Here is a 26,751-nt window from a genome sequence, read left to right on the forward strand (position 1 = left end):
CGGCGAAGGTTATCCAATAGGCCGCAAGGTTTATTAATTTTTTTTGAGAAAGCTTTGTCCAATAGGCTGTCTCCGGAGGCGGGATTTATCCCTCCCCTCGCTCCCACCCCTCGCCCTTTCCCTCCTCCTGCTTCCCCGAGGCCGGGCAGCCTGGCCTGACAAGTGATTGGCGCTCGCGCCCGCTAATGAGCGCTCGGCCTTCGGGATCGGAGCCCGGGCGACGACACGGCGGGGCGGGCTCTGCTGTGGGGAAGCGGAGGTTCTGCTTGGCCGGCGAGGCCTGTCAGTCACGGGCCGGAGGCGGGGCTGAGGAGGTTCGGGCGGGGGGGGGGGTGAGGAGAGGAGGCTCCGAGAGGTGGAGCGGGCGGGGAGGCCGGTCGGGTTTGTTGTCATCCCAAGATGGAGTTTCTGTTGGGCAACCCTTTCAGCACCCCGGTGGGGCAGAGCCTCGGTAAGAGAGGGGGCGGCCGAGGGGAGCGCGGCAGGGGGGCCGGCCTGAGGCGGCGGGGACGGGAGGGGGAGACGGGGGGGGGGAGAAGCCGCAAAGGCCCCTGTCAGCGGGCCAGGGGGGAATTGGGGCAGACGCAGCTTCTCCCTCCTGGGATGGCAGGAGAACTGCACCTGAAGATGCACCTGAGCCGGCTTCACGGCCCTCCCCCTCTTGACCCACGAAGGGAGCCCCGGGCCTGTTTGTCACGGCCAACCGTGAGCCAGGGATGGAGCTGGGAGGTGAAAGTCTTTCGTCTCCAGCGTCCTTGTATATATTTTATTTTAATTGCTGCCCTTGGTGAATCATTGCTTCTGTTCTCCTTCCCAGCCTGTCAGTCTGCTAAGTTTGTCCCTGATGGCTCTCTCCCCCCCCTAAATATTATTATTATTTATTTAGCCATGTCGTATGCCTCAGCTTTAGTCTTTGTGGAGGGTAATTGTATTGTTGGTGGTTTTTAAAATAAAATTAAGCAGTTTCTTTCTTTGCCGCAGCAGCTTAAAAGTGACATGCAATATTTCAAGCAAAAAATAATAGTACAGACATTTTAATGCATACTAGGAGCCTTGTAAGTCACTCTGTGATGACAGCATGTCCTAAAAGGTGCATTAAGGACCATTGAATGAGCAGATAAAACTATCTGTCATCCCTGGTTCTTTTCCTCCTGGTAAAGCATTGGCCCCGTTTTGACCTTTTGACTGTGGATTTGAGATGAATAGATTGATATCGTTAGAACTACTATATATGGGTTGCTTTGTGGGTTCTAATGAATATAGGCCAGGCCATATTGTATCCTCTAGCTGTCCCTATTTCCTGGCCTGTGTCCCATCACTGTGCTTGTTTTCTCCCTGTGTTTGCATTTTGAGGATGCCTTGCCAAAATGTTATTAGCCTGAGGTTGTTAGTTTTGTTTGAAATATTTATATGCCATCTTTTAGGCCAAGTACCCTTTCAACGCAGCTTCTGTACAGTATTTAAATAATAAATAACAACATGCCTCTTAGGAAATCATCAAGCGATCCCCAAAAATGAAACTGCAAAACTACCTGCCACAGCAGACCTAATCATATCAACAGAGTACTGTTGAAAACTAAGACTTAAACATCTTGTAGCTAGTTAAAACCCTAGTTGTCTGGAGTTGTCACTAATTATGTTTTATTTGTTATTTACATGGTTCTCTCCTTCCACATCTTATTCTCACAACAATCCTGTGAGGTAGGTTAAGCTGAGAGAGAGTGACTGACTGACTCAAGGTCACCCAGTGAGCTTCATGGCTCATTGGGGATTTGAGCTCTGATTTCCTGGTTCAACACTAACTATGCTGCCACACTGACTCTCTATTATTCATGATCCAGCCCTCTTCCCTGGTCTATAAAAGTTGATGGGAAGATGCATCTTGTCCTCATGAACATAAACTTATGTGTGTGCACAGTAAAGTGTGCCGTACTGTGCACAACCTGTCATTAAATACCTTGAAACCGCTGACATTTGTTTGAACTGTTGATAACAGGTTACAGGAGGACTTTTGTTTTTCTAGTATATCTGCTTTTCTAGTATATCTGCAACTTAAAGAGCAAACACACCCGATCCTTAAAGAGAAAACACACCCAATTCAGGCAGCATATGTTTGGGGTTGGAAGAGTGGCAGTGAGGTTAGAGCTGTGTGTACAAGGAATCCTGCCCTGTATACAGTAGTACCTCGGGTTACAGATGCTTCAGGTTACAGACTCCGCTAACCCAGAAATAGTACCTCGGGTTAAGAACTTTGCTTCAGGATGAGAACAGAAATTGCGCAGCAGCGGCAGTGGGAGGCCCCATTAGCTAAAATGGTACCTCAGGTTAAGAACAGTTACAGGTTAAGAACAGACCTCCAGAACGAATTAAGTTCTTAACCCGAGGTACCACTGTATATATTTTTGTATTTTTATTAGCCGTTTACATGACCAAACATACAGCATACTTCAAGAAGCTGTTCTGTAAAACCCAATTAGGAGCTCAGTTAAAGGTTGCATTAAACACAAAGTTCTTCATTGTTATACACATGGGGCAAGGCACAAGTCAATGGGAGTTCCATAGGGTTTGTTTTTTTAACTACTCCTTTAAAGCAAGCCTACTGCTCTCCATTTTGCTAAAAGGCACTGTTCTGTCCCAGCATTAAAGTAAGATTCAATTGCCAGTCTGAGTGGTTTCTGTATGCAGAACTAGGACTGGGGAACCACCTCATCCTTTGCCTCAGGCAGTTAAAAACCTTAAGCTGGGATGTTATGTTCAAGGCCCTATTTTTAGCTGTGAAATGTTGGAAGATATTGGGGAGCAAAAGAGGAAGCCTAGGGTGCTCTGAGGTGGGGTGAGTCAAAGAATGAAACTGGGAGGAAAGGTGGGGTGGAGTCAAATAGGTCAACCTGACATGGAGGAATCTCAGGTGTGTGTGTGTAGTTTTTATCACCTAATCATCTCAAATAAGATCTCTTGGGAAGTACACCGAAAAGGATGTCTAAAATGATCAGAGAAGTTAAGAATGACTTCCTGACTGAGACACACTTGAGGAGAGGCTGAGGTTTTCTTGGCTTTGAAAAGCAATGACTAAGTGAAAGTATAGAACTATGATTGCAATAAAGAAGCCTTGTTTCAAAACACAAGAACCTGACTAGTGACATTGATTTGCAATATGTGGTTGATTTTTTTTTTAAAGGGAAGCATTGTTTTCATAATGCAGACTTTTACCTTACAGAACTGGTTGCCATAGGATGGGGGTGGTGGTTTGAGGTTGACAATTTAAAGATGACTTTAAAGAATCAAGAATTTAGCAAATGGTGGATAATATTGCCTGCCAGTGGCTTTTACCCGTTGTAGAACCTCCATGTTCAGATGGATCCCTCATCATCCTTGAACCATCCTATTGGACTGGGGGTGGGGGAGAGGACTTTTTGACTCTCATAACGGAGGGGGGGAAATGAGGTGGAGGAAGTTGGGAGACAAGAGCAGGTCTGAGGAATATACAAGCAGAGGAAACCACCTTGCAGCAAGTCAGACCACCGGCCTATTTAGCTCAGCGACTACAGTACCTTTCCAGGGTTTCATCAGAGTCATTCTTAGCCCTTCCTGGAGATACCGGTGACTGAATCCGAGATATTCTGTGTTCAAAGCAGATGATATGGCTCAAGGAAGGTGAACATGATTGGGCTTCTCCAACAGCATCCAGGTGGGCCCAGAGAGAGATGAGGCCTGAGTCTTGTGGCAACTGCTCCCCTCCATACCATGAGAACAAGATACTGGCTACTTTTGTGTTCTGGTTGTAATGGCAATGCTTGGCCTAAAGCATTATTGTGCAATAATGTGATTATATTGGGGGCCCTGCTCCTGAGCTGTGCCTCTTCTCCGACTGCTAGATTTTGTTGTGGGGAGCTGATTGTCCATGGGGCAATGTAGCCCCCTCAGTTGCTTGGGAAACAAATAGCAGATACTATCCCATATGTGACAGCCTGCTAAAGGAACAGTCATTTTGTCATTGGGGTCCAAATAGTCTTAGACTCGCCTCTGGTAAACTGCTACACTTTGTTTAGTGGGAAATTGCTGTCCAGCGGGGGCAAGGACTTAAGTGAGCATGCTGTTCAGTGTCAGGAATTTCAGTTTCCATCCTGGTGCTGACCTTTCCTGTGACCTTGAAGAAGGAGCTCTGAGCATCCATCTATTTAAACTGAGACGTTCCCATGGCTTTGAGGAGTTTTTGTTACAGTACAAGTACTGTTAAAAGTCATGGGGTGTTCTGCGCTCAGTTGTAAGTCCCAAGCCAAGCTTGGGGAAAACTGAAAATTTCTGCACAGTGCTAAGCCTACATAAAAGTTGAGAAGTAGTTCTCTAGGCAGCTTTTCTTCTTCTTCTTCTTCTTCTTCTTCTTCTTCTTCTTCTTCTTCTTCTAACTTTCTGTCTTCAGGAAACACTTTCCACATCTATTGTCTTCCAAGAACTCCTTGGGCATGTTCTTGGGTACATTCTCTTTTCAGTGGGCAGACTTGATGGTTCTCTCCATTAACCTATGGGAGCACACCCAACAGTTTCTTGCAGCTGCTTGCTGTCGATAATGCAATAGAGTTGAATTTTGCAATTGAGGTTGCGCAAGTCATCTTCCAGAGAAGCTTGTGTGCCCTTAATGTTTTTGCCCTTGAGATTTCAAGGAACCCCAGAGTTCCTGGGAACTTAGATTGAAAACCACTGCTGTGTGGTGGTGGTTGATAATTCCTATTCCACTAGTAAGCACCAATTCCAACCAAATCACCAGGCTGCGTTTTTAAAATGCTTCATGTGGTATTCAACTAATTTTTACTCAGAGTAGTCCTGCTGACATTAACAGACCTAACTGCTCTTTAATTTTGATAGCTCTCCTCTGAGTAAAAATGAGTTGAATGCCACTCTTACTTCTGTTTCAGTTTTGCACGTAGTCATCAAACAAATGCAGTAAGAAAAACAGAGCATACATTCTGTTTTATGTCCTAAGAATAAATTGTTCATCAGTCCAATAGCATAACGTAAATAAAGGATTGTCCCGTTTGTTATATCTTTTCCAAGATATGTTGGTAAAAGATTGTTCAGCCCCAAATATTTTTCCAAGGAAGTGTGTGTATGGTGGGTGGACTCCAGACATGCCTTTTCTTTGTAGGAGATGAAGCAAAATCATTGTTTTGTAAAGTTCAGATAATAAACTTTTGCCTGTAAATGTTTTTTGTTGTTGTTGAATAAAATGTTCAGTTCTTCTTGATGGTCCAGTTACTTGTTGCTTTTATTATAGACATAGATACAAAGTGTTGTGTTCATCCATCCACCCATTCAATATTTCCAAGTTTATCTTTATTTCTGCATTGGTCGTATATTAATTCAATGAAGCCATTGTCCTTGTTTATCAAATTGTTAAAATTTGTCCCAGTGGTGGAAATACAGGTGGTTCAAGGAAGGGGGTGGTGGGAGACATCATTGCTAGGTTCTGTTCCTCCAGCTTACCCCCAGCACAAAAAGCCAAGGAAGACATGGTTCTGTATTTTTTAACAATACCCAAGTACCAAAGAGCAGTTTCGTTGACCCGTTTTGTTGCCAAGTGCATCCAATGAAGAGGAATTTGAACCTGTTCAGGCTCAACCCTTGAATCGCTATGCCTTGCAACTTGGGTGGGGCAAAATGCTTGATCCTACTGTTGCTAAGACTTTAAAGGTTTTATATATATATAAAAAAAAATTTCTTTCCAGTAGCACCTTAAAGACCAACTAAGTTAGTTCTTGGTATGAGCTTTCGTGTGCATGCACACTTCGTCAGATACACTGAAACAGAAGTTGCCAGATCCTTCTATATAGTGAGAAGGTGGGGAGGGGTATTACTCAGAAGGGTGGTGGGAATGGGTGGTTGGCAGATAGCTGAGATGAGCCTGTTGACGGCTCTTAACGACTGCAATAGGTCTTACAGGAAAAAGCAAGGGGTGAGAAGGTGAAAAATGGCTTTGTCATGTATAATGAGATAAGAATCCAATGTCTTTGTTCAGACCAGGTCTCTCCATGGTTTTAAGTTTGGTAATGAGTTGCAATTCAGCAGCTTCCCTTTCCAGTCTATTTCTGAAATTCCTTTGTAGTAATACAGCTACTTTGAGATCTTGTATAGAATGTCCTGGGAGATTGAAGTGTTCTCCTACTGGTTTCTCTGTCTTGTGATTCTTGATGTCCGATTTATGTCCGTTTATTCTTTGGCGTAAGGTTTGGCCTGTTTGTCCAATATAGAGAGCTGAGGGACACTGTTGGCATTTGATGGCATATACAATGTTAGACGATGAGCAATTAAATAGTCCCGAGATGGTATGTGTGATGTTGTTGGGGCCAGTAATGGTGTTGTCCGGGTGTATGTGGCAGCAAAGTTGGCATCTGGGTTTATTGCAGGCTCTGGTGCCAGTGTCCGTGTTACGTCTGGTTGTAGTATTATTGTGGGTTAGGAGTTGTTTAAGATTGGGTGGCTGTCTGTAGGCAATGAAAGGTCTTCCTCCCAGAGCTTGAGAAAGAGAACTGTCATTGTCCAGGAGAGGTTGTAGATCTCTGATGATGCGTTGTACTGTTTTGACTTGGGAGCTGTATGTGATGACTAGAGGTGTTCTGTTATTTTCTTTTTTGGGTCTGTCTTGCAGCAAGTTCTCTCTGGGTATCTGTCTGGCTCTGTTGATCTGTTGTCTAACTTCATCTGCTGGGTATTTTAGTTCTAAAAAGGTTTGCTGTAGATCTCTTAGGTGAGAGTCTCTGTCTGTAGAATTGGAACAGATACGGCTGTAACGTAGTGCCTGGCTATATACAATGGACTGTTTGGTATGTTTGGGATGGTAGCTAGAGGCATGTAGATATGTTTGTCGGTCAGTTGGTTTACGGTATAAGGTGGTGTCTATGCGTCCATCCTGTATTTTTATAGTAGTGTCCAAAAAATGTATTTCTTGCATAGATTGATTCATTGTTAGGTTGATTGTGGGGTGAAAATCATTGAATTTCTGGTGGAAGGTGTCCAGGGTCTGTTGACCATGTGTCCAGATGATAAAAATATCGTCAATGTATCGCAGGTACAAGAGAGGTTTGAGGAATTTCAGAAATAGACTGGAAAGGGAAGCTGCTGAATTGCAACTCATTACCAAACTTAAAACCATGGAGAGACCTGGTCTGAACAAAGACATTGGATTCTTATCTCATTATACATGACAAAGCCATTTTTCACCTTCTCACCCCTTGCTTTTTCCTGTAAGACCTATTGCAGTCGTTAAGAGCCGTCAACAGGCTCATCTCAGCTATCTGCCAACCACCCATTCCCACCACCCTTCTGAGTAATACCCCTCCCCACCTTCTCACTATATAGAAGGATCTGGCAACTTCTGTTTCAGTGTATCTGACGAAGTGTGCATGCACACGAAAGCTCATACCAAGAACTAACTTAGTTGGTCTTTAAGGTGCTACTGGAAAGAAATTTTTTTTTTGTTTTGACTATGGCAGACCAACACGGCTACCTATCTGTAACAAGGTTTTATATATTAACTATATTCCACCTTCTTTTGCTCCCCATTTGCTGCAAGCAGCCAGTGGGTGCGTCTTATATTTATTATGAGACATTTTGATAGTGGGGTTTCAAGTGAGTTGTACATAATAAATTGGATGTTTGTCTCCAGTGGCAAAGATGCTAATGGCCTCAAAGAGAAGGGATTGTATCTTAAAAAATTCAGCCTAATTCTGGGGCTGCGTGATGACAGTTAAGCAGGCGGCTCCTTAGAAGAAGCAAAGTTGCCGCCTGTTTTATAATTGCCAATGGTGTTTTTCTGGAGCAAAACCTCAGCTGAAGTCTGTCTGACTTCACAGTGCTTTGCTTGTCTGATGTTTCCATGGTTCTTCCTGCCTGAGTGTGTGAGGCACAATTATTTGGCTGTTGCATTCATTGGTGGCTCTTTTGATGCTGCAAAACACAGAGAATAGTTTCATTTGAGCATATTGCCTTGGTCTCAGCTTTGGTCTCTGCAGTCAAACTCCTGTGGCCTCCCATAATTTGAAAAATATATATTCAGGACTGCAAATGCATCAGCATTGTAGTTTCTCTGCCAGGAAATGGCACTGGTTCACAGGAAAATTTAATTGGATGTACACAACGACTTTAGTTAAATGTGAGGCCTGCAAAACCCTTTTAGAGAAGTGTTTAGGAAGAGCTGAGGCATATGACACTCATTTATTTTTATTTCTGAAATGCCCTCCCACTCACAGGTTTTTGCAGTGTCTAACAGAAAGCAATAAAAAATTCTATGAGGATCAGTTAACAATTAAAATACTTAATAGAAAATCACTTAGCACAACAGCCTCTGACAAGTTCACATCATTGATGACAAAATTTTGCTCTTGCATTTTTTTGAACAAAAAAGATCTGATAAAATTCCTGAAAAAGAGGGAGTTGGCCAGCTGGGCCTCATTTGTGTGCGGTCACAATGATAATACCACCACTGAGAAACCCCTCTCCTTGGTAACTTTTTGCTGGGATTTAGCTGGTAAGAGCAGTCGTAAGTCGTCCTCAGCAGCTCTTAAAATATGTGGGGTTACATTAAGGCAAAGGTTCTTCTTCAGCTGTTCGGGAAATAAAGGAAGGTTGTGGAACCTGCCCTTCCAGATGTAAAGGGACTCCAAATCCCATCAGTGCTAGCCAGGATGACCGCTGGTCAGGGATATTACATCAGAAGTGGGACGTGGGTGGCGCTGTGGGTTAAAGCCTCAGTGCCTAGGACTTGCCGATCATTAGGTCGGCGGTTTGAATCCCTGTGGCGGGGTGCGCTCCCGTTGCTCGGTCCCAGCGCCTGCCAACCTAGCAGTTCGAAAGCACCCCCGGGTGCAAGTAGATAAATAGGGACCGCTTACCAGCGGGAAGGTAAACGGTGTTCCGTGTGCTGCGCTGGCTCGCCAGATGCAGCTTGTCACGCTGGCCACGTGACCCGGAAGTGTCTGCGGACAGCGCTGGCTCCCGGCCTATAGAGTGAGATGAGCGCACAACCCTAGAGTCTGGCAAGACTGGCCCGAACGGGCAGGGGTACCTTTACCTTTACCTTAGAACAGGTGGATGGATGTACCTTGCCCAAAACAGCCTGATGGGACCAATGGTGGGCCAGAGGTTCCTCACCCCATGTTACATTAATATCCTGTCACTCCCTATGGTAGAGCTACCACAGTGAAATAATCATTGGAGAGCTTTTTATATTTCCGATCTGGAAGCTGGAATTTTCATTGTTGCTGTATGATTTACAGAACCAGGGTTGCCTAATCTTCTACACGGAGATTAGCTTGCGTTTCTGCAGTGAATAAGGCAATGTTTTTCTGTTGTAAAGCACTTAAGTGACATTACGTTTGGGACACGATTTATGCTCAAAACTTGGCTTCCTAATATTCTTGTAGGCTGCTATTATAAGCGTACCCAAAATGTGCCTTGATCTTAAAGTGCTTTAAGTTGTTTAAGCTTTTTTCAGATCAGCTTTCAGTTCATGATAATGGATTATGCTACAGAGGAAATCCTCGTGAATTGCAAATTAAATCTTTGTCAAATAATGGATTGGGTGGCTTTGGGGTGCATACATTTGAAAGGAAGCTGGCTGCTCAGTATTGTGTATGTTGTATCTCCAGTTAATAGGATGCGTTTAAAGCTGGAATTAATTTGTAAAACTGATTGCGTTCTTTGGATTTTTCAGGACATATAATTGAGTTAGGTGGATGTTTTAGTTGTGGGGTGTGTGGGTGTGGGTGTAATACCTACCCACCCTCTTATAATTTGAGGACTGTCAACAGATTCCAGCCAAGCAGCTGCCATATTTGAATTAGTTTATTTCTTTCAAAGTAAGTCATAACAGCAGAAATAATGGAGAAGGCACACGGCTCAATGGAAGAGCACCTGTTCTGTGTGCAGAATGGGCTGCGTCAGATCCATGGCACCTTCTGCTCAAAGGGCTAGATGAGCAGCCCTGCTGGATCAGGCCAAAGACCTGCCATTGTCCAGGATTCTCTTACTGCGGCCAACAGGATGTCTAGGTGAAGATCACACGGGGAGATCCAGGTGCAACAACACCTGTGATTCCCAGCCACAACCATACCGAGGCATTCTGCCTTAGGCAGTGGAGGTAGCCATTCATAACCTTACCCTCCACAAGGTACCAAGTGATGGGAAAAGCCAGTGTGGTGTAGTTGTTAAGAGCAGTGGACTCGTAATCTGGTGAATGGGGTTCGCGTCTCTGCTCCTCCACATGCAGCTGCTGGGTGACCTTGGGCCAGTCACACTTCTCTGGAGTCTCTCAGCCCCACTCACCTCACAGAGTGTTTGTTGTGGGGGAGGAAGGGAAAGGAGAATGTTAGCTGCTTTGAGACTCCTTCGGGTAGTGATAAAGTGGGATATCAAATCCAAACTCTTCATCTTCTCTTCTTCTTCTGTCTGTGCCAGACAGTCTGCTGCCAGTCAGAATAAACAACACTAGGCTAGTTAGACTCATGCTCTGACTCCCTGTTTTCCAATTATTTTTCGCTGGGCAAATCAGTGTCTCTATTTTACTGGGATTTTTCTGCAGGGGAGGTCTTTGAAGACATGGTTTTTAAAAAGTCAGAAATGCCCAAAGATGACTGAGCATACTTAGTGGCTACAGACAATTGGAAGAAAAAGGAAAGTGTGTTTGTATAATGGAGTATCCTTTAAGAAGTTATGGTAGACTGGCTGGAACCCTGAGCAGGAGCACCGTGTCTGGCAATATTTTGTTGCACTTAACATTTGTGGCTTACCATATCAAAGTTGACTTTTAGATGCCCTATTTGTTGAGCTACACCCTGCTTTGTTTGTACCTAGTTTGCTGGCAGGTTTGACGACATTGGTTATTATTATTTTTAGCCTTAATTCCTGTTTGATTGCAGAGAGGTTATACGACACGGCATCAATTGACTGTTATCCATTGCATTTTCCCATCACTTTCCTTATTGCAAAATGTTCCAATTTGGGGAAGGAAGTAGACTTGTTGCACAAGGGCAGTACAGTACATCAACTTTAATTGTGCAACCTGAATCTGCTGGTATGTGATCAATTGTCACCCGAAAATGCTGACATTCTGAAAGCACCCTAGGCATGCAAGATTGTAATAATCATGCACCTTTTTGCCACACCTCGATTTCCATGTCCTTCCTTTGTTGACACGCTTGTCCCAGTTTCTGGATTGTAAACTCTGCGGAGCAGAGAACTGTTCCCTCATTCTTTGTAAAACAAGATGTGCATGAGTGGTTCTCTAGAAAAGAAATAAACTGTGGCACACCATTGGCCTGACAGCACTTCAGAGGAGAAGTAGAACTTCCTTCTTCTGGTTACCTGGAGGTAGTTCTTACATGACCGTGGCGTGTGGCCATTGACCAGCCCGGTGCAAATCTTTTTCTGAAGCTTGGCTTTTAATTTGCTTGCTCTGTTTTATTTTGTTTTAAATAGAAAAGGCTACAGATGGCTCCCTACAGAGTGAAGACTGGACACTTAACATGGAGATATGTGACATCATCAATGAGACAGAAGAAGGGTATGTCTGTCTTTGTCTGTCTGTGACTATGGATAGCACAGGGCAAAAAGCAGAATTGCTTGCTATGTGCTGGTGTGAGTGTTGCTGTTGTTGTTTTTAATCAGCTGGGTGTTACTGCGCTGGCATTCCTTTTCACCAGAAGGTGTTTACATGCAGTGTTATAGTTCATTTGTAGAATGCCTTATTTGTAAGGTTTGATTTCCATAAATTCCAGGTACATCTTACTAGCTGGAAGACGCAGGAGGGCAGAGGGCTCTTCTTCTCGGGTTCTGCTTGTGGGTTTCCCACAGGCACCTGTTTTACCACTGCGAGAACAGGATGCTGGACTAGGTGGGCCATTGGCCTGATCCAGCAGGCTCTTCTTATGTTACCATTGTCTCCTCTTTCCCTTCCCCACATGAGGGGACAATATGTTCACCTGAGCACTCCAGGGAAATTATAAAGACTGCATGTTAAGGAAAAGCCAAGCAGTTATTGACAAAGCATAGCTTGGCTTCTGCTGCTTGTGACAAATGGTTCTGAGCTTCCCCTTCTGAGCATATTGATGCTGCCAGGGCCAGCAGAACAATCCCTTTCTTCTCATAACATTGTTTGCATCTCCGCTACAACAACAACAACAACAACAACAACAACAACAACAAATTTTAATTTATACCCCGCCCTCCCTAGCCAAGACCAGGCTCAGGGCAGCTAACACCAAATATAAATACAGTAAAAACATTAAAAACCAAACAAACAGGAGATTAAAATATGTTAGAATACAGTTTAAAATGCAGCTTAAAAAGCAGCCTCGTTATAGATCAAAGCCATAAGGAGAGAAAACCTCAAATATTCACTGGGGTCAACCATCCATGCTGATCCTACATGGGCCAGCAAAAAGAGCGAAGGGAAAATTGATATACAAAATCCCATATAAGGGGTTCCCTTAAAAAAAAAAAATGAGAGGGAGGGGTTTTAGACTGAGTCCAGCCCAAAGGCCAAGTGGAACAGCTCCGTCTTGCAGGCCCTGCAGAAAGATGTCAGATCCCGCAGGGACCTAGTCTCTTGTGGCAGAGTGTTCCACCAGGCCAGGGCCAGAGCTGAAAAGGCCCTGGCCCTGGTTGAGGCCAGTCTAACCTCCTTGGGGCTTGGGACTTCCAAAGTGTTGTTATTTATGGACCTTAAGGTCCTCCACGGGGCATACCAGGAGAGGCGGTCCCATAGGTACGAGGGTCCTAGGCCACAATACTAGTCTGGTTGCATCTGCCTGGCCCAGAACAAACTCACTTGTTTTTCGTTGCATTTGAAGAGGTTCAAAAGCTGTGGGAAAGGTACAGTCTTAGTTTTTTTGAGAACATTACTGTAGCTAAGCACACTGACCTGCAGCCTAGGAGTCTCCCCAGCCCCTCTCCCACATGTCTGGAAGGAGGAATTCAGAAACTTTCCCTCTCACTCAACCACAGTTTGACTTGCTGACCAGAGCAGCTAACTTTGGTTGTTTGAGACAAGACAACTCCAAACCATGGTTTACAAAGCTGACTTTTTGAAACTAACCATAGTTAATGTGAACCAAAGTTCCCAGTTTAGATTACTTGTTAAGCTGTAGTTAATGAGGAGCAGAAGCCTCCAAGCTCCTTGTCCTGTGCAGCTGAGAAGCCCAAGAAGGGAGTGTTAAGCGCAAGGGCTGAAGGATTGCTGCAGCTAATTTTTGCGTGTGTATATTGCACTCAAACATGGTCTCGGGTGATGTGCAAGTACAGTTTCTGTCTCCAAACCATGAGGGTTCAAATAATGTGCACTTGAGCTAACATTAGAACTGCAGTATTGCCTTTACTGTGAGAAGTGCAGTTACTTGTAGCTTTCCCTTATCTGTGGCCCTGTGTTTTCCCCGTCAGCCCAAAGGATGCCATCCGAGCGCTTAAGAAGAGGTTGAATGGAAACAAAAACTACAGGGAAGTAATGCTAGCTCTAACGGTGAGTAGCGTGTGCAAGTGGGTGTGATTCAGGGGTCGGCGTTTGCGAGACCTCCAAAACAAATCTGCTCTCCCCCTCTTCCTCTTACCAACTTGGAACAAGAAAGGGTGTGCAGAAAGTGGCAGTCTTCTTAGACAGGCATGTGATTTATAACAATCTCATCTGCATCATCGGGCTGCATGAAATACTAACAGGCTTCTGTAGCCACATTGAAGGAGGAAGATTTAAGGCCAGTGGTCCACAAATGATGATTATTATTCTACTTTTTATTAGGCTCCTGGAGCCGTAGGAGCCAACTCCCAGGGGCCGTTGGGGGCTTTGACCCCCCCCATAATAAAATATTTGTGAGGACTGAGCCCCTACAAAGTTGATGGGCATTCCCATTCAAATGGTGTGTGTGTGCACTGTGTCATGTGATAGATTATGCAGGCCGGGGCTTAACTTGCGCCCCCACAATATTTTATTCAAGTTGCCTCCCTGACTGGAGCAGTTCATCGATATGAAATCCACTTGTATATTAGAGTTTTCATTAGGATAACCAAATTTTACTCGTCAGTGCAGATAGGGAATTTTGTGACCAGTTCCAGAACTAAAAGTGAAAAGGTAAAGGACCCCTGGACAGTTAAGTCCAGTCAAAGGCGATTATGGGGTTAAGGCACTCATCTTGCCCCAGGCCAAGGGAGCCGGCATTTGTCTGCAGGCAGCTTTCTGGGTCATGTGGCCAGCATGACTAAACCGCTTCTGGTGCAATGGAACACCGTGATGGAAGCCAGAGTGCATGGAAATGCCATTTACCTTCGCACTGCAGCAGTACCTATTTATCTACTTGCACTGGTGTGCTTTCAAACTGCTAGGTTGGCAGGAGCTGGGACAGAGCAACAAGAGCTCACCACCATCACACAGATTCGAACCACCAACCTTCCGATCTGCAAGCCCAAGAGGTCTAAACCACAGTTCCAGAAGTATAAGAAGTAAAGCCCCACCATGTGGCATAAAAGTGCTCTGGTGCCTCTGATCCACTAGAGACGTTCAAATTAAGAATAATCTTTTCTGTGATTGCCAGGGCTCATGTGTTTTTGTTCCACCAATTTTGACAGGCCTTTGGTGGACAGCCAAAACAGTCTGAGCACCAGGATTCTGTGGGTACCAGAATTCTGTGTCTCCAAAACACAAAGTGAAATCAGGAGCAATTCCCCATTCACCCAGGGGGGACAATCTACACATGGAAGTGGGGTGGGCAGTTGTTGCTGCAGTGCTCCAAACATTTCAGAAGTGCAGTGGGTACACTTGGAGAAAAGCGGTAAGGATTTTCCCCTTCACAGCAATGAGCTTTGGAGGTAATCAGAAGCCTTGTGTGATTGTGGGGCAGTTCCCCACCTCCCCTCTCCAGGATTGAGCTTGTTCTTCTGCATTTACTGCATAGAGCACCTATAAGAGCCAGTGTGGTGTAGTGGTTAAGAGCGGTAGATTCGTAATCTGGTGAACCGGGTTCGCTTCCCCGCTCCTCCACATGCAGCTGCTGGGTGACCTTGGGCTAGTCACACTTCTCTGAAGTCTCCCAGCCCCACTCACCTCACAGAGTGTTTGTTGTGGGAGAGGAAGGGAAAGGAGAAGTTAGCCGCTTTGAGACTCCTTCGGGTAGTGATAAAGTGGGATATCAAATCCAAACTCCTCCTCTTCTTCTTCTTTTTTGAAACATAGTGCCCAAAGAAAGCATAGTTTTTATCCCAGTTGGGGATGTCCCCCACCCTGAGCTGGGAGGAATGCTAGGGGCTCACCATGCTCCCTAGAAAATGGCAGAACACTGGCTATGGTGAGTGAAATGATTAATCCCCTGGACTACCACCCTGGGCTACTCCTTTCTCAAAGTGTCCCCACGCCCCTGGACATTAGCTACTGTCCATGGCAATGAATTTCTTCCTTGCATGTATTCACCAGCTTTCTTTGCTCCACCAGTAATGATGTTTTCCCCCACACACAGGTACTGGAAACATGTGTGAAGAACTGTGGCCATCGCTTTCATGTCCTAGTAGCAAACCGTGACTTCATAGATGGTGTCCTGGTGAAAATCATCTCTCCCAAGAACAACCCACCCACCATTGTCCAGGATAAAGTACTTGCACTAATTCAGGTCTGTCACTGAGCTTTTGTTTCTGCCTTCTGAGTGATAAGCAATAGTAGTCAAAAGCAGGCTCTCTCTCTATGTCTTAGTTTTTATTATTATTGAAACAATATAAACAACAATAATAGTTTATTGGTCACCAGATACAAAGCAAAATACAGATGTGTATAAGGCAGAAAATAATACCAACATGTTAAGTTAAATAGCCAAATCAAAAAGATGTGTGAGTTACAGGGGTCTAGGTTCCTCCAGATGACAGTTAATAAAATAAACAAACATAAATCAATCAGCATTGAAGGCATCTTTTTAAAATTCCTCCTTGCATCACTCTACTGTGTTATGTAAGTTTATCAGCCAAAGCCAAGTACCATACTCTTAACTTACCTTTTGTTGGTTATCCATCTGCCTGCGTCCTTCCAATGTACCCCCGGCTCCACAAGGAGGGGGTTTATCAGATTCTTACAAGGGAGATCCCTGTTTCACCCTCTAAATAAAGAGAGCAAAGCTAATCCCGGTTCCGTTTCAATATCTCTGCGAAGGAGATCAGTAAGGCTTGCAAAAATGTCCTGCCAACATTTCTGTGCTTTTTGACACTCCCTCCAGAGATGGATCAGCATACCAAGAATTTGACATCCTCTCCAACAAAGGGATGATAATTAATATAATGAAGTCTTGCAATTGTCCAAATGCCATTGATGCACAAATTTCAACACGGCTTCCTTAATTTCAGCAGATTTGTTCTTAAAAAGGGGGTGCACGCCACGAAGCCACCCCTTCCTTCCAGTCAGAAATAATCCCCTGAATATCAGCTTCCCACAATTTATTTATTTATTTACTTGCTGCATTTATATAGCACTTTTATCTTCCAAGGAGCTCAAGGTGATGTGTGTGGTTCTGTTCCCTGTTACATCCTCACAGCAACCCTGTGAAATAGATTAGGCTGGAGGTAAGTGACTGGCCCAAGGCCACCCTGGGAGCTTCATGATTGAGTGGGGATTCAAGCCCTTTTCTCCCAGTTCATAGCCTGACACTCTAACCTTTAAGATGCCTGGTTGTTCCTTTGTGGCCACTTCTTTACCTGCCCCAGACTTAATGTCATATATGAAATCAGATGGGGGTGAGCTGGCACAAATCCAGCCTCCCGTTGGGCCTAATTTGCCCCCCCCCAAGTCAGAATTTCCTCACTCCCCACCCCACTCTCTAGTCCTGTCCCCCGCAGCCTGACTATATTAGGTGAAAGCCAGTAGGTCAGAGTACTACTCTGTGTTTCTATTGATCATGGGGGGCTACAGGCTGCTGAAAGTCCTCATTTCTGTGAAGGATAACTTACGGAGTAGCTCAAAAGTAGCCATGTTGGCCCATGAGAAAAATCTCCCAAAATCTACATTACAAAAGTGTGGCAAGCTATTTAGTTCTCCAGAACGTTTCATCGGGCAGGCAAGACGTTAAAGCCGATCAGAGAGTGAGGGGAACTTGAAACTGAGTCTACCTCATGACTATGATATGGCTATGATATTGTGTGTGTGTGTTTTGTTTTGTTTTTCTTCATCCCCTGCTTTGTGTAAGGACTTGCTTTGGAGAATGGATTTGGAGAGAGAGGGGATTCAGCCCCCCTCCCCCTGCCAAATCCTCATTGAGGCAGTTTTTCAGAAAAGGGAAAGATGATGAGAGATCCAGCTGTTTATCTCCAGGGTATCCTTATCAGGAGTGGAGTGATGGGTAGAGAAGGGAGTGTTTTAATCTTTTCCCTCCTGCACCATGGTCCCAATGAGAATCCTTTCTCTCCTCCCCAGCATCCTCCAACATTTGGGACCAGGGCAGGGGGTGGACTGCCCAGTTGGCTTCAGAATGTCATTTGGCTTCTAGAAATCTGGAAGCAGCAGAGTTGCTATTTTTGCTTACAGCCTGAAGCAGAACAGCAATTACTGGCTGCTGCTAAATTGTCCGTGTCTGGAAGCAGCCCAAAATGCTGCTGTGCCGTTAACGTGTGCTTTTCCTGGCCTTTCGCTTGTAAATAAAAAATGGCACAATGCTCCAAGGGAGTGAGAATTGCTTCTGCAGGAAGGATGCCTTCTGTTGTAATTTAGGGAAGATCCCTTGGAAACTGGCTTGGCCAATTCGGGCGGATCTTGCCAATCAAAGATCAAGTTCCCTCTGCTCAAGTGGGATTGGCTGGCAACACCCTCGTGGTGGAGAATTGATGCTTTTAATTAACCTTATTGGAAGATGAAGCTGTAAGAACACAAATAATGATGCACTCACACAGCAAGGCTTTATTTGTGTGCTTCCTGAGAAACTGATCCATGAGAGTTTTCTTTTTTTGCACTTAAGTGGCATATAAATTTTATGAAATAAATGAATCACATGCTACTTTTTTCATTCACAACTTTGTTTCCTTATCATTGATACATCCAGAATGTTTTTAACTGTAACTGCTTTTAGATGCTCTAATTCATGCACAGGCAAACTCAGCCCTCCAGATGTTTTGAGACTACAACTCCCATGATCCCTAGCTAACAGGGCCAGTGGTCAGGGATGATTGGAATTGTAGTCCCAAAACATCTGGAGGTCAAGTTTGCCTATGCCTGCTCTAATTGCTATTGTTTTTTAGAATGTTCTTGCTTTCTTCTTGTTTTTACATTGTGTATCTGTTTGCTGCTCTGGGCTCCTTGGGGCAGGATATAAATTCAGTAAATAATTACATTTATTTACTGCATTTAGTACATGTCCTGATGTGGCACCCTTGAACTTTCAGTTGACCCTTTGTGGCCTTATTAGAAACCTTTGGGGCTTTTCTCAGGCTTTAACCCCTCCCATAGTCACCATACAGCCCTGAGACACTGTGATTGAAGAAATATTGTTCACGTCTGTACAGTCGTGCCTTGGTTGTCGAAAGGAATCTGTTCTGGAAGTCCGTTCGACTTCCAAAAATGTTTGACAACTAAGGCACAGCTTCCGATTGGCTGCAGGAGCTTCCTGCATGCAATCGGAAGCCGCGCTGGACGTTTGGGTTCCAAAGAATGTTTCCAAATTAGAACACTCCCTTCCGGGTTTGCGGCAATCGGGAGCCAAAAAACGTTTGAGCTGCAAGGCTCCAAGGTACAACTGTACTATATACTCACAAGAAATGCGGTCTCCAAAAATAACAGACCAAATTCCACAATAGAAGGGAACTGGATTGAGTTCCTTGTAACACCCTCTGTTTCATTTGCAGGCCTGGGCTGATGCCTTTCGAAGCAGCCCTGATCTAACTGGGGTGGTCCACATTTATGAAGAACTCAAAAGAAAAGGGATTGAGTTTCCAATGGCTGATCTGGATGCTTTGTCGCCAATACACACACCGCAGAGAGTAAGTGGGCAGTGTTGTCTGCTTTTCTTCCTTTTTTTTGTAGAGGAGGAGAAACAGTTAGAGGATCCCTGCCCTTTTGGCTAAAGAGCATGATAACGACAGCAGCACAGTCTTTCGGTGAATACTGTATATCTGAGAGTTTGCACATTGTTCTCTGCTAGAGCGTTCCTGAAGTTGACCCAGCTGCCAGCATGCACAGGTCCCAGTCTCAGCAACGGATGAACTCCAGTTCCTATTCATCTCCTTCTCCAACGGCGTACTCTGCTCCTCAGGCCCCAGCTTTGAATGTGACCGGCCCCATCACAGCAAATACAGAGCAGGTATTGTCTGAGCAGGTACTGTAGAAGGCATTCCCGCCTCCAGAACCTTTTAAAAATCAGACCGTGAAATGCATGCAGCTTCTGTAAAAGGTTGCATTTCTCTCTCCCCCCCCCCCACCCTTTCTTAAAATAGATTGCACGACTGCGGAGTGAACTAGACGTTGTTCGTGGAAACACCAAAGTGATGTCTGAAATGCTCACAGAAATGGTCCCCGGGCAAGAAGATTCATCAGACCTTGAGTTACTGCAGGTAAATGTGTTGCAACCAAAGTATTAACATAGTAGATTCAGGGCAGGAGAAAGGTTCCCCACCCCCTTCCGTTTGCTGCCACGAGATGTGATGATGGCTACTAGCTGAGAAGCCTTTCGAAAGGAGTTTAGACATGTTTGCAGGTGGCCATTGGCCCTGGTGGCTAAACAAAGACTCAGTGTTCTCTGAATACCAGTTACTGGGGATCGGGGGGTCATGAGTAAGGGTGGGCTGTTTCCTCCATGTCCTGCTAGCAGACTTTTCGGAAACCTCTGCTATAGGAGGCAGAATGCTGAACTTGTTGGATCTTCAGTCACAGCCACACCATACTTTTAAAGCACTCCTATGCTACTTTAACCACCATGGCTTTTCACAATGAAACCTGGGAACTGCTAGGGTGTTCAAGGGTCTATCAACAACTCTCAGCACCCTTTACAAACTACAGTGTCCAGGATTCTTTGGGAGAAGCCATGGCTGTTAATGAGGACTGAGACTGGATGTCATAGCTGAAGAATACTGTTCCCGGCAACCTCAAAATCACTGGATGGAATAATCGTTTTTAACTATAGCTGCTTTTTAATTGCAGTTGTTTTCAGAATGTTTTAACTGTTTTAGAACATGGTTGCTTTGTTCTGGTTTTTGAATTGTGTATCTGTTCACTGCTCTGGGCTCCTCAGAGTGCAAGGGTGAGATATAAATTCACTAAATAATAGTCTCCGTTCTGATCCAGCAGGGCTCCTCTGATGTTTTGTGTTCCAACCCCCTGCCTATTAGAATCGTAGAATCGTAGTAGTAGTAGTAGTAAAAAAATTGTACCCTGCCCATCTGGCTGGGTTTCCCCAGCCCTCTGGACGTGTTCCAACAAAATATTAAAAATACATTAAAACGTCAGACATTAAAAACTTCCCTAAACAGGGCTGCCTTCAGATGTCTTCTAAACATAAGGTAGATGTTTATTTCTTTGACATCTGATGGGAGGGCGTTCCACAGGGCGGGCGCCACTACTGAGAAGACCCTCTGCCTGGTGCCCTGTAGCTTCGCTTCTCACAGGGAGGGAACCGCCAGAAGGCCCTCGGCGCTGGACCTCAGTGTCCGGGCCGAATGATGGGGTTGGAGACGCTCCTTCAGGTATACTGGACCGAGGCCGTTTAGGGCTTTCAAGGTCAGCACCAACACTTCAAATTGTGCTTGGAAACGTAGTGGGAGCCAATGCAGAGTTGGAAGGGACCATTTCGTCCAACCCCCTGCAATGCAGGAATCTTTTCCCAACATGGGCCTTGAACCCACGGCACTGAGATTAAGAGTATTGTGCTCTGCTGACTGAGCTATCAGTTCTGTTCTATAAGCTTACCTGGGAACGGAAGGCGCAGCCTGGGGATCGGTGTAGCAAGACGGTTGGTGGTTAGCAGTGCTATTTTTCTAGAAAAAGAGGTGTTGGAACTCACCATGAACGGCTTCGTCTTAGAATTCCAGTGGTGCCCATCTGATAGCTGCCAGAACTGAGTTCCGGCTGGAAAAAAAAGCCCTGGTTGTTAGTTGTTACCCATCAGAAACCCAATAAGCAGCTAAATAAAAAGGAAAGGTTTTTAATGGCATGCAACCAGGCGCTGCAGCAGAATAGAGACAGACAGGCCCTGCCAGCCCTCTCTTCTCCATCTGAATCCAACCTTCTGAAATGTCACAATCTGGCTCTGAACTGATGGGATCAAAGCTGACATGGTAAACTCAGCCCTCAAGCTGTGAAAGCAGCTGCGGGAAGCACGAGGTGACACTTGTCCAGGTGCAGAACGCCAGGCCACGAGATGCCAGGTCAACGAGGCTTCTTTTTCTTCTCAGGGGTGGGGGTGCTGATACCACCAGCAGCATGGCTGTCCTCAAATGAATGTTTATTATTACGGCTAAACAGCCAGCATAGTAAAACCAGAATTTCAGCATAATTTTTTACATAAACATTAAACCGGTCAAAGTGGAATTTAACAATCAATATACTAATTAAATGGATTTAAGATATGTATCCTTACATGGCTGTCCTTAATTCTGAATTTCCACTCCAAAGGGGGAGGAATGCAAAGAGGGAGGAGGCTAATTCTTGTATTGAAGGCCAGGGCTTCTAAAAGTGGCAGCCCTTGGAAACACTGCCAGGTATGGCTTGGCTACTGAGGCTTGGCTGTATTTTGCAGTGGTTCAGAATTCTACACTGCTAAAAGGCTGCATTCCATTGTATTATTTACCTTATGCAAATCTGCATGTATTTTAGCTTAATTTATCGTCCTTTAATTAGTCACCTGGAGTTGCAGAGAGCTTTTCACGGCACTGATGCCCAGGCCACAGGAAGTCTTTTGCCACCACTGTCACCCCTTAAGATCCTGTTGCCCATGAAGTTATATCTGCAGCCATAAGGAGTAGAAACTTAATTTTTAAAGAATTGCTAAGATGTTTAAGAAGTTGAACTTTTGAGCTCAGTATTACACCCTGACCTGACCATTTATGTGGAAGCTATGTCACCTTGGCCCTAGAGCCTTACCCTAGAGATCTTGACAGTTAACACAGGCTTTATAACCGGAATTAAATATATGGAGTTCTTGATTGTTCTGACCATCTAGCAAATGAGCATTCTGCCCTTCTTTTCTGCCTCCTTACAACTCTAGGAAGGGGGTAATCTCTGCTGAAAATGGACCCACCCTTACCCGTACCCCTACCACAACCACATTGTGGAATAGCACTGTTAGCCTTACTTGTGATTGGGCAGCTTTTTGGCAAGGGCTGCTCCTGCCTGGCATGATGTAGTTAGATTGTGTGAGCAGGCCTATTATATCTGGGCTCTGATGACTGAAGCTCCCCTGTGTTGTAACTCTTGGACATCATTTCTTCCCTTGAAGTTGCAATGATTCATTTCTCCCAGGAGCTGAACCGCACCTGTCGAGCCATGCAACAGAGGATCGTGGAACTCATCTCCAGGGTGTCCAACGAAGAAGTCACAGAAGAGCTGCTTCATGTAAACGACGATCTGAACAACGTTTTCCTCCGATACGAGAGGTGGCTTGCTTTTCCTCTGAAGCTCAAATAGTTGCTGGCTTACCCTTAAGTGTGGCTTTCCCCCCTCACCGAGTAGTTCCTAATCTTTTTGAAAATCAGCCTTTTTAACGTCCAGAGCGTATCCTGTATTAAGAGCTCGTCTTGCTTGTATTAAGAATTCATCTTGCTTGTTTCCCATACTCTGTGCATTAGTATAGAGACAACTGAAACCGTGAGTCATTCCTTCCAACTGCTTCTTTCTTGTAGTTACCTGCCCTTTAGCACGTTTCTGGAGCTATTAACTATTAACTCCTGTACCAGGTGTTCTCCTGTAATCTGTAATATTGTCTTCCTCCCCCCCCAGGATTTAGTTTAAAGCTCCTGATCATTTTTTATTTATTCATCTATTTGATTCATTAATTTAGTTCACTTACTCATTAGTTAGATATTTCTTTCAAATCAATCGTCCTGATTCCGTGCTGTCGATGGAGCTAGAAGCCCCCTTTGATCCATTCTAGCTAAGAGAGCAGGAAACACCTGCTGCTGATGTCACTTGTGAGCCTCTGGCTACAGGTTATCCATCCCTGACCTGCATCAGCAGCCTTTTGTAACCCATAATATACTTGCAGATACTTTGGACTGCAACTCCTGTCATTCCTGACCATGGGTCATACTGGCTCAGACTGATGGGAGCTGGAGTCCCAAACATCTGGAGGGCACCAGGTTGAAGAAGGCTGGCCTTCAGCATTGTAATGGCAGGTTTTGGGGTGAGAGAGTTGGATGGGGTTGCTTCCAGCCATTCCTAGAGGTGTGACAGTTCAGCAGCCCTTGAGATCATATGCTGGTCTCTGTGGCTACAGTCGGCTTCCCACCACCCCAGCCGGAAAAAGACAGATCCTTCCTTGTGCATCCTGGGTTTTGTCGTAATGCTTGCACCTTTCAAAATTGCTACATGCCATTTTTAATCTCTCCTCTTTTTTTGTCTGCTGTAGATTTGAGCGATACAGGTTGGGTCGGTCTGCACAGAACGCAAGCAATGGGGTGAGTCCTCCTGCTGGGCTTCTCTAATAAGACAGGATTGTCCAGTACAAAATTGCTAACCTTGGGCTTGGCAAAACTCATCCTTAAAAGTGAGGTGGTACCACTGCTGCGAAGTCCTTCTTGTCAGAACACTTTCTGATATTTGTGATGAAGTTTGGAGCCCCTTTGCTCTTAAATCAGTTGCATTTAAGTAGGTAAATGTGAGGTACTTTGCTTGCAGGTTGCAAAGACAGGAGCAAGCTGAGCTGAATGTGATATACAGTAATGATCCAGATATCAAGCTCTTAAGATGGTTTAAAGGGTTATATCTTGAAGATAAGCTGAGATAGGAATCTGTGTTTTCCCTTTTCATGAGCTTCAATTAAACCAGGATGCCTCTAATTAAACATAGTTTCTTGTTCCATCCAAACAGGGAAATCATGGTTTACCAACTTCAGTATCCTGGCTTGTTCCGAAGCTGGTATCCATAGTTTCCCAGTTTGGAAACAATGGTTTGTTGAAGATTTTCTGGTTTGATGAGAAAGGTAAAACAACTATCTGTGTGGGCAAAAGACTGACATTTAACTCAAATGCTATCAAATGTGTTTCATTAATCCCAACAAGACTGCCCATTTTATTTCTCCCCCTCTCTCCCCTTTCCTCCCCACTGCTTCTTTTTTCACCACTAGACTGCAGCCAAATTCCATAAGCAGAAAACTCAAATATGTTAACTTCGCATTTCGGACAAGGAAAGGATTTTGCAGAACTGTGACCTCTTTAGCTGCAGTATGATCAGCGAGGAATTAAAAAATGGGTTTAGAGTATGAGGGTCTGTATACTTAGTAAAAGAAAAGAAGAAACACCACCTTGTATAGTATTAAAAAAAATGACAGCTTTCCTGATATGCTGTCAGAATAAATTATACCAATGAAGTAAATGTTGGACTAGAAATTCAAAAAGCCAAATTCCATACCTGGTGTTGGAGACAGAGAGGGAGGCAGATCCCCATAGCTTTCTCTGTGCTTGGATAGAGCAGCCTCCCCCAAACTGGTGCCCTTCAGATATTGTTGTGCTTCTGCCAGCTCAAGCCACCATGTCCAATGATGGGGGTTGTTATCCAGCCACAGCTGGAGGACAGCAGCCTGGGGAAGGCTGGCGTAGGGCTTCCTGAATCGTAGCCGTGTTTGAGAAAGGCTCTGCCTCTCTGACTAGCGCCGTCCCATGCATCTACCTTATGTGACCGTTTCTGGTGTCCCAATTGGCTCAACAGGTTCTCAGCGAGGTGACTGAAGACAACTTAATAGACCTGGGACCTGGCTCCCCGGCAGTGGTCAGCCCCATGGTTGGAAACACGGTGCCGGCATCCACACTTTCGACCCAACTCGCTGGGCTTGGTATGTGTTTTGCCTTTCCAGGGGTGCTGGGAACTGGAGTAATATGGGGCTAGTCCACAGCACACTCCCCTGGAGATTCTTCCATGTTGCAGGTTCCTGAAGAAGGCCACATGGCTCTGACAAGTAGTGCTTGCAGTTAAGGGTGGCGTCCCATCTTGTCCTGGAAGCTTATAATGTCCAAATCTGTCCATCTTATAAACAGAGTGGAGTCCTGCTCAAATGGGACTGTCTGAGCCAAATTGCAGGTCATGATACGCTGAGTGCTGAGTTAGGCTAACCCCCCCCCCCTTGCTGCATCTGCATCATACAATTAAGGTACTTGGCTTCCTCCCCAAAGAATCTTGGGGACTGTAGTTTACCCATCACAGGGCTACAGTTTCTAGCATCTTTAACAAACTATAGTTCCCAGGAGTCTTTGGGTGAATCCATGTGCTTTAAATGTATGATGTGGGTGTAACCTCTGTTGCAAAGTGCCCTTGGACATCAGAGGGGTGAGGAAGAATGGGGTGCTTAACTCTTTCCCCTCCACTAACTCCCTTTTCTTTAGGGAAACATGTTGTCTTTTCTCTCTCCCCCTCCTTGCTGAAAAAAGGGGCTTCAGATCTATGTTTGCCACACAAGCCTAGATGCTGGGATTCTGTAGGGAGGTGGAGAGTGAGTTTCAACGGCAAAGTAGCTGGTGGAGGAAGCATCCCCTCCCCTCCCGCAGCTTCTCTGCTTCACATCCTCCCCTCCAGAGAATGTAAAGCAATGGAGACGTAAGTAGCCAATGAGCTAACGTTTCACAAAGCTGTGCTTCCATGTTCAGTCTGTTGCTTCCAACCACTGGAGATGCGTAGCTATATGTCCAACTCTAGACTCGGTGGTTGGGAGAGGGTGCTGCAGGTGTGCTTAGAACCAGTCTTTGGGACAGAGCAAAATGTTCAAAGCAAAAATGTGCCGCCTTCTGTCTGGCTGGCTCATGTGGCGGCTCTGGCTTTCTCCTGCAGCAAGGATGGGGAATCGCAAGCGTGAAGGCCAAAAGCAGCACCCGAGACACCTCTTATCTGGCCCCTGGGACTCTCACAGGCTGCACCCCTTGCCAGCCCTGTTTTGAAACCTTCTTGATTGTTTCTGCTTGGCATGTGTCCTTGGAGTCTAGTAATGGCTCTTTCTTGCCTGAATGGAGGCTAGAGAGTGAGGTTTAGATGTAGGAAGTAGCCTGCTTTATGCAAAGGTAAAATTCTCATTCATTGCTCTGCCCGCTTTTGCCTCACCCACCACTAGCATGTGACACGCCCCCCCCCCGCCACAAAAAGTTGCTCTAAAGTAAATATGGCCCTTGGGTTGAAAAGGGTTGTCCACTCCTATCCTAAGCCATATCGTTTCCTTTGTCTGCAGATATAGGCGCAAACAACGTGAGCGGAACGCTCAGCTCCCTCCAGCACCCCAACCCCCGGGATGACTTTGACATGTTCGCACAGACGAGAGGCAGTTCACTGGCTGATCAGCGCAAGACGTATGTTGGGCCTGAAGGAGGGAGGTGTGGGGGACTTGGGCAGTTCTCTTAAGCCCTCGGAACTGGCCCTTATAGGCCTGCAGTTCTCCTGTGGGGCACAGGCTCAACACAGTCTGCTCTGAGCCAGGCTCCTGTGGGGGCAGAAGTTAAGGCCAAGAGGATAATGGCATCGTGGCCAAAGTGAGATTTGGACCAGAGGCTCCCTGTTCCACAGATCAGTCTCTCAACTGCTAAGCTCATGTATTCATTCCTTCAGTGCATTCATTCTGCAGCCCA

At 45.3% G+C, this 26,751-nt stretch overlaps 1 protein-coding gene across 5 annotated transcripts in view; it reads left to right on the top strand.

Annotated features, from left to right (window-relative positions):
• The first annotated feature begins 142 nt into the window (after nucleotides 1–142).
• The window catches only part of TOM1L2 (target of myb1 like 2 membrane trafficking protein), a 56,650-nt gene continuing 30,041 nt past the window's right edge, over nucleotides 143–26,751 (top strand). For 4 of the 5 annotated variants that reach the window (XR_014541504.1, XM_083585744.1, XM_083585745.1 and 1 more), the window contains exons 1-11: nucleotides 302–451; nucleotides 11,470–11,554; nucleotides 13,429–13,507; nucleotides 15,489–15,638; nucleotides 18,844–18,978; nucleotides 19,140–19,298; nucleotides 19,432–19,548; nucleotides 22,451–22,584; nucleotides 23,556–23,604; nucleotides 24,854–24,977; nucleotides 26,358–26,475. Coding sequence is in view for 3 of the 5 variants with exons in the window: in XM_083585744.1 (XP_083441870.1) it covers nucleotides 400–451; nucleotides 11,470–11,554; nucleotides 13,429–13,507; nucleotides 15,489–15,638; nucleotides 18,844–18,978; nucleotides 19,140–19,298; nucleotides 19,432–19,548; nucleotides 22,451–22,584; nucleotides 23,556–23,604; nucleotides 24,854–24,977; nucleotides 26,358–26,475 (1,202 nt within the window). In the remaining 2 variants the exon portion in view is untranslated. Of the gene's footprint in view, nucleotides 452–11,469; nucleotides 11,555–13,428; nucleotides 13,508–15,488; nucleotides 15,639–18,843; nucleotides 18,979–19,139; nucleotides 19,299–19,431; nucleotides 19,549–22,450; nucleotides 22,585–23,555; nucleotides 23,605–24,853; nucleotides 24,978–26,357; nucleotides 26,476–26,751 lie in introns of all 5 variants that reach the window. The other variant, XR_014541503.1, reaches the window with a different exon arrangement.

Source organism: Podarcis filfolensis (genome assembly GCF_964270895.1).
Source record: "Podarcis filfolensis genome assembly, chromosome: 14".
Taxonomy (NCBI): Eukaryota; Metazoa; Chordata; class Lepidosauria; order Squamata; family Lacertidae; genus Podarcis; species Podarcis filfolensis.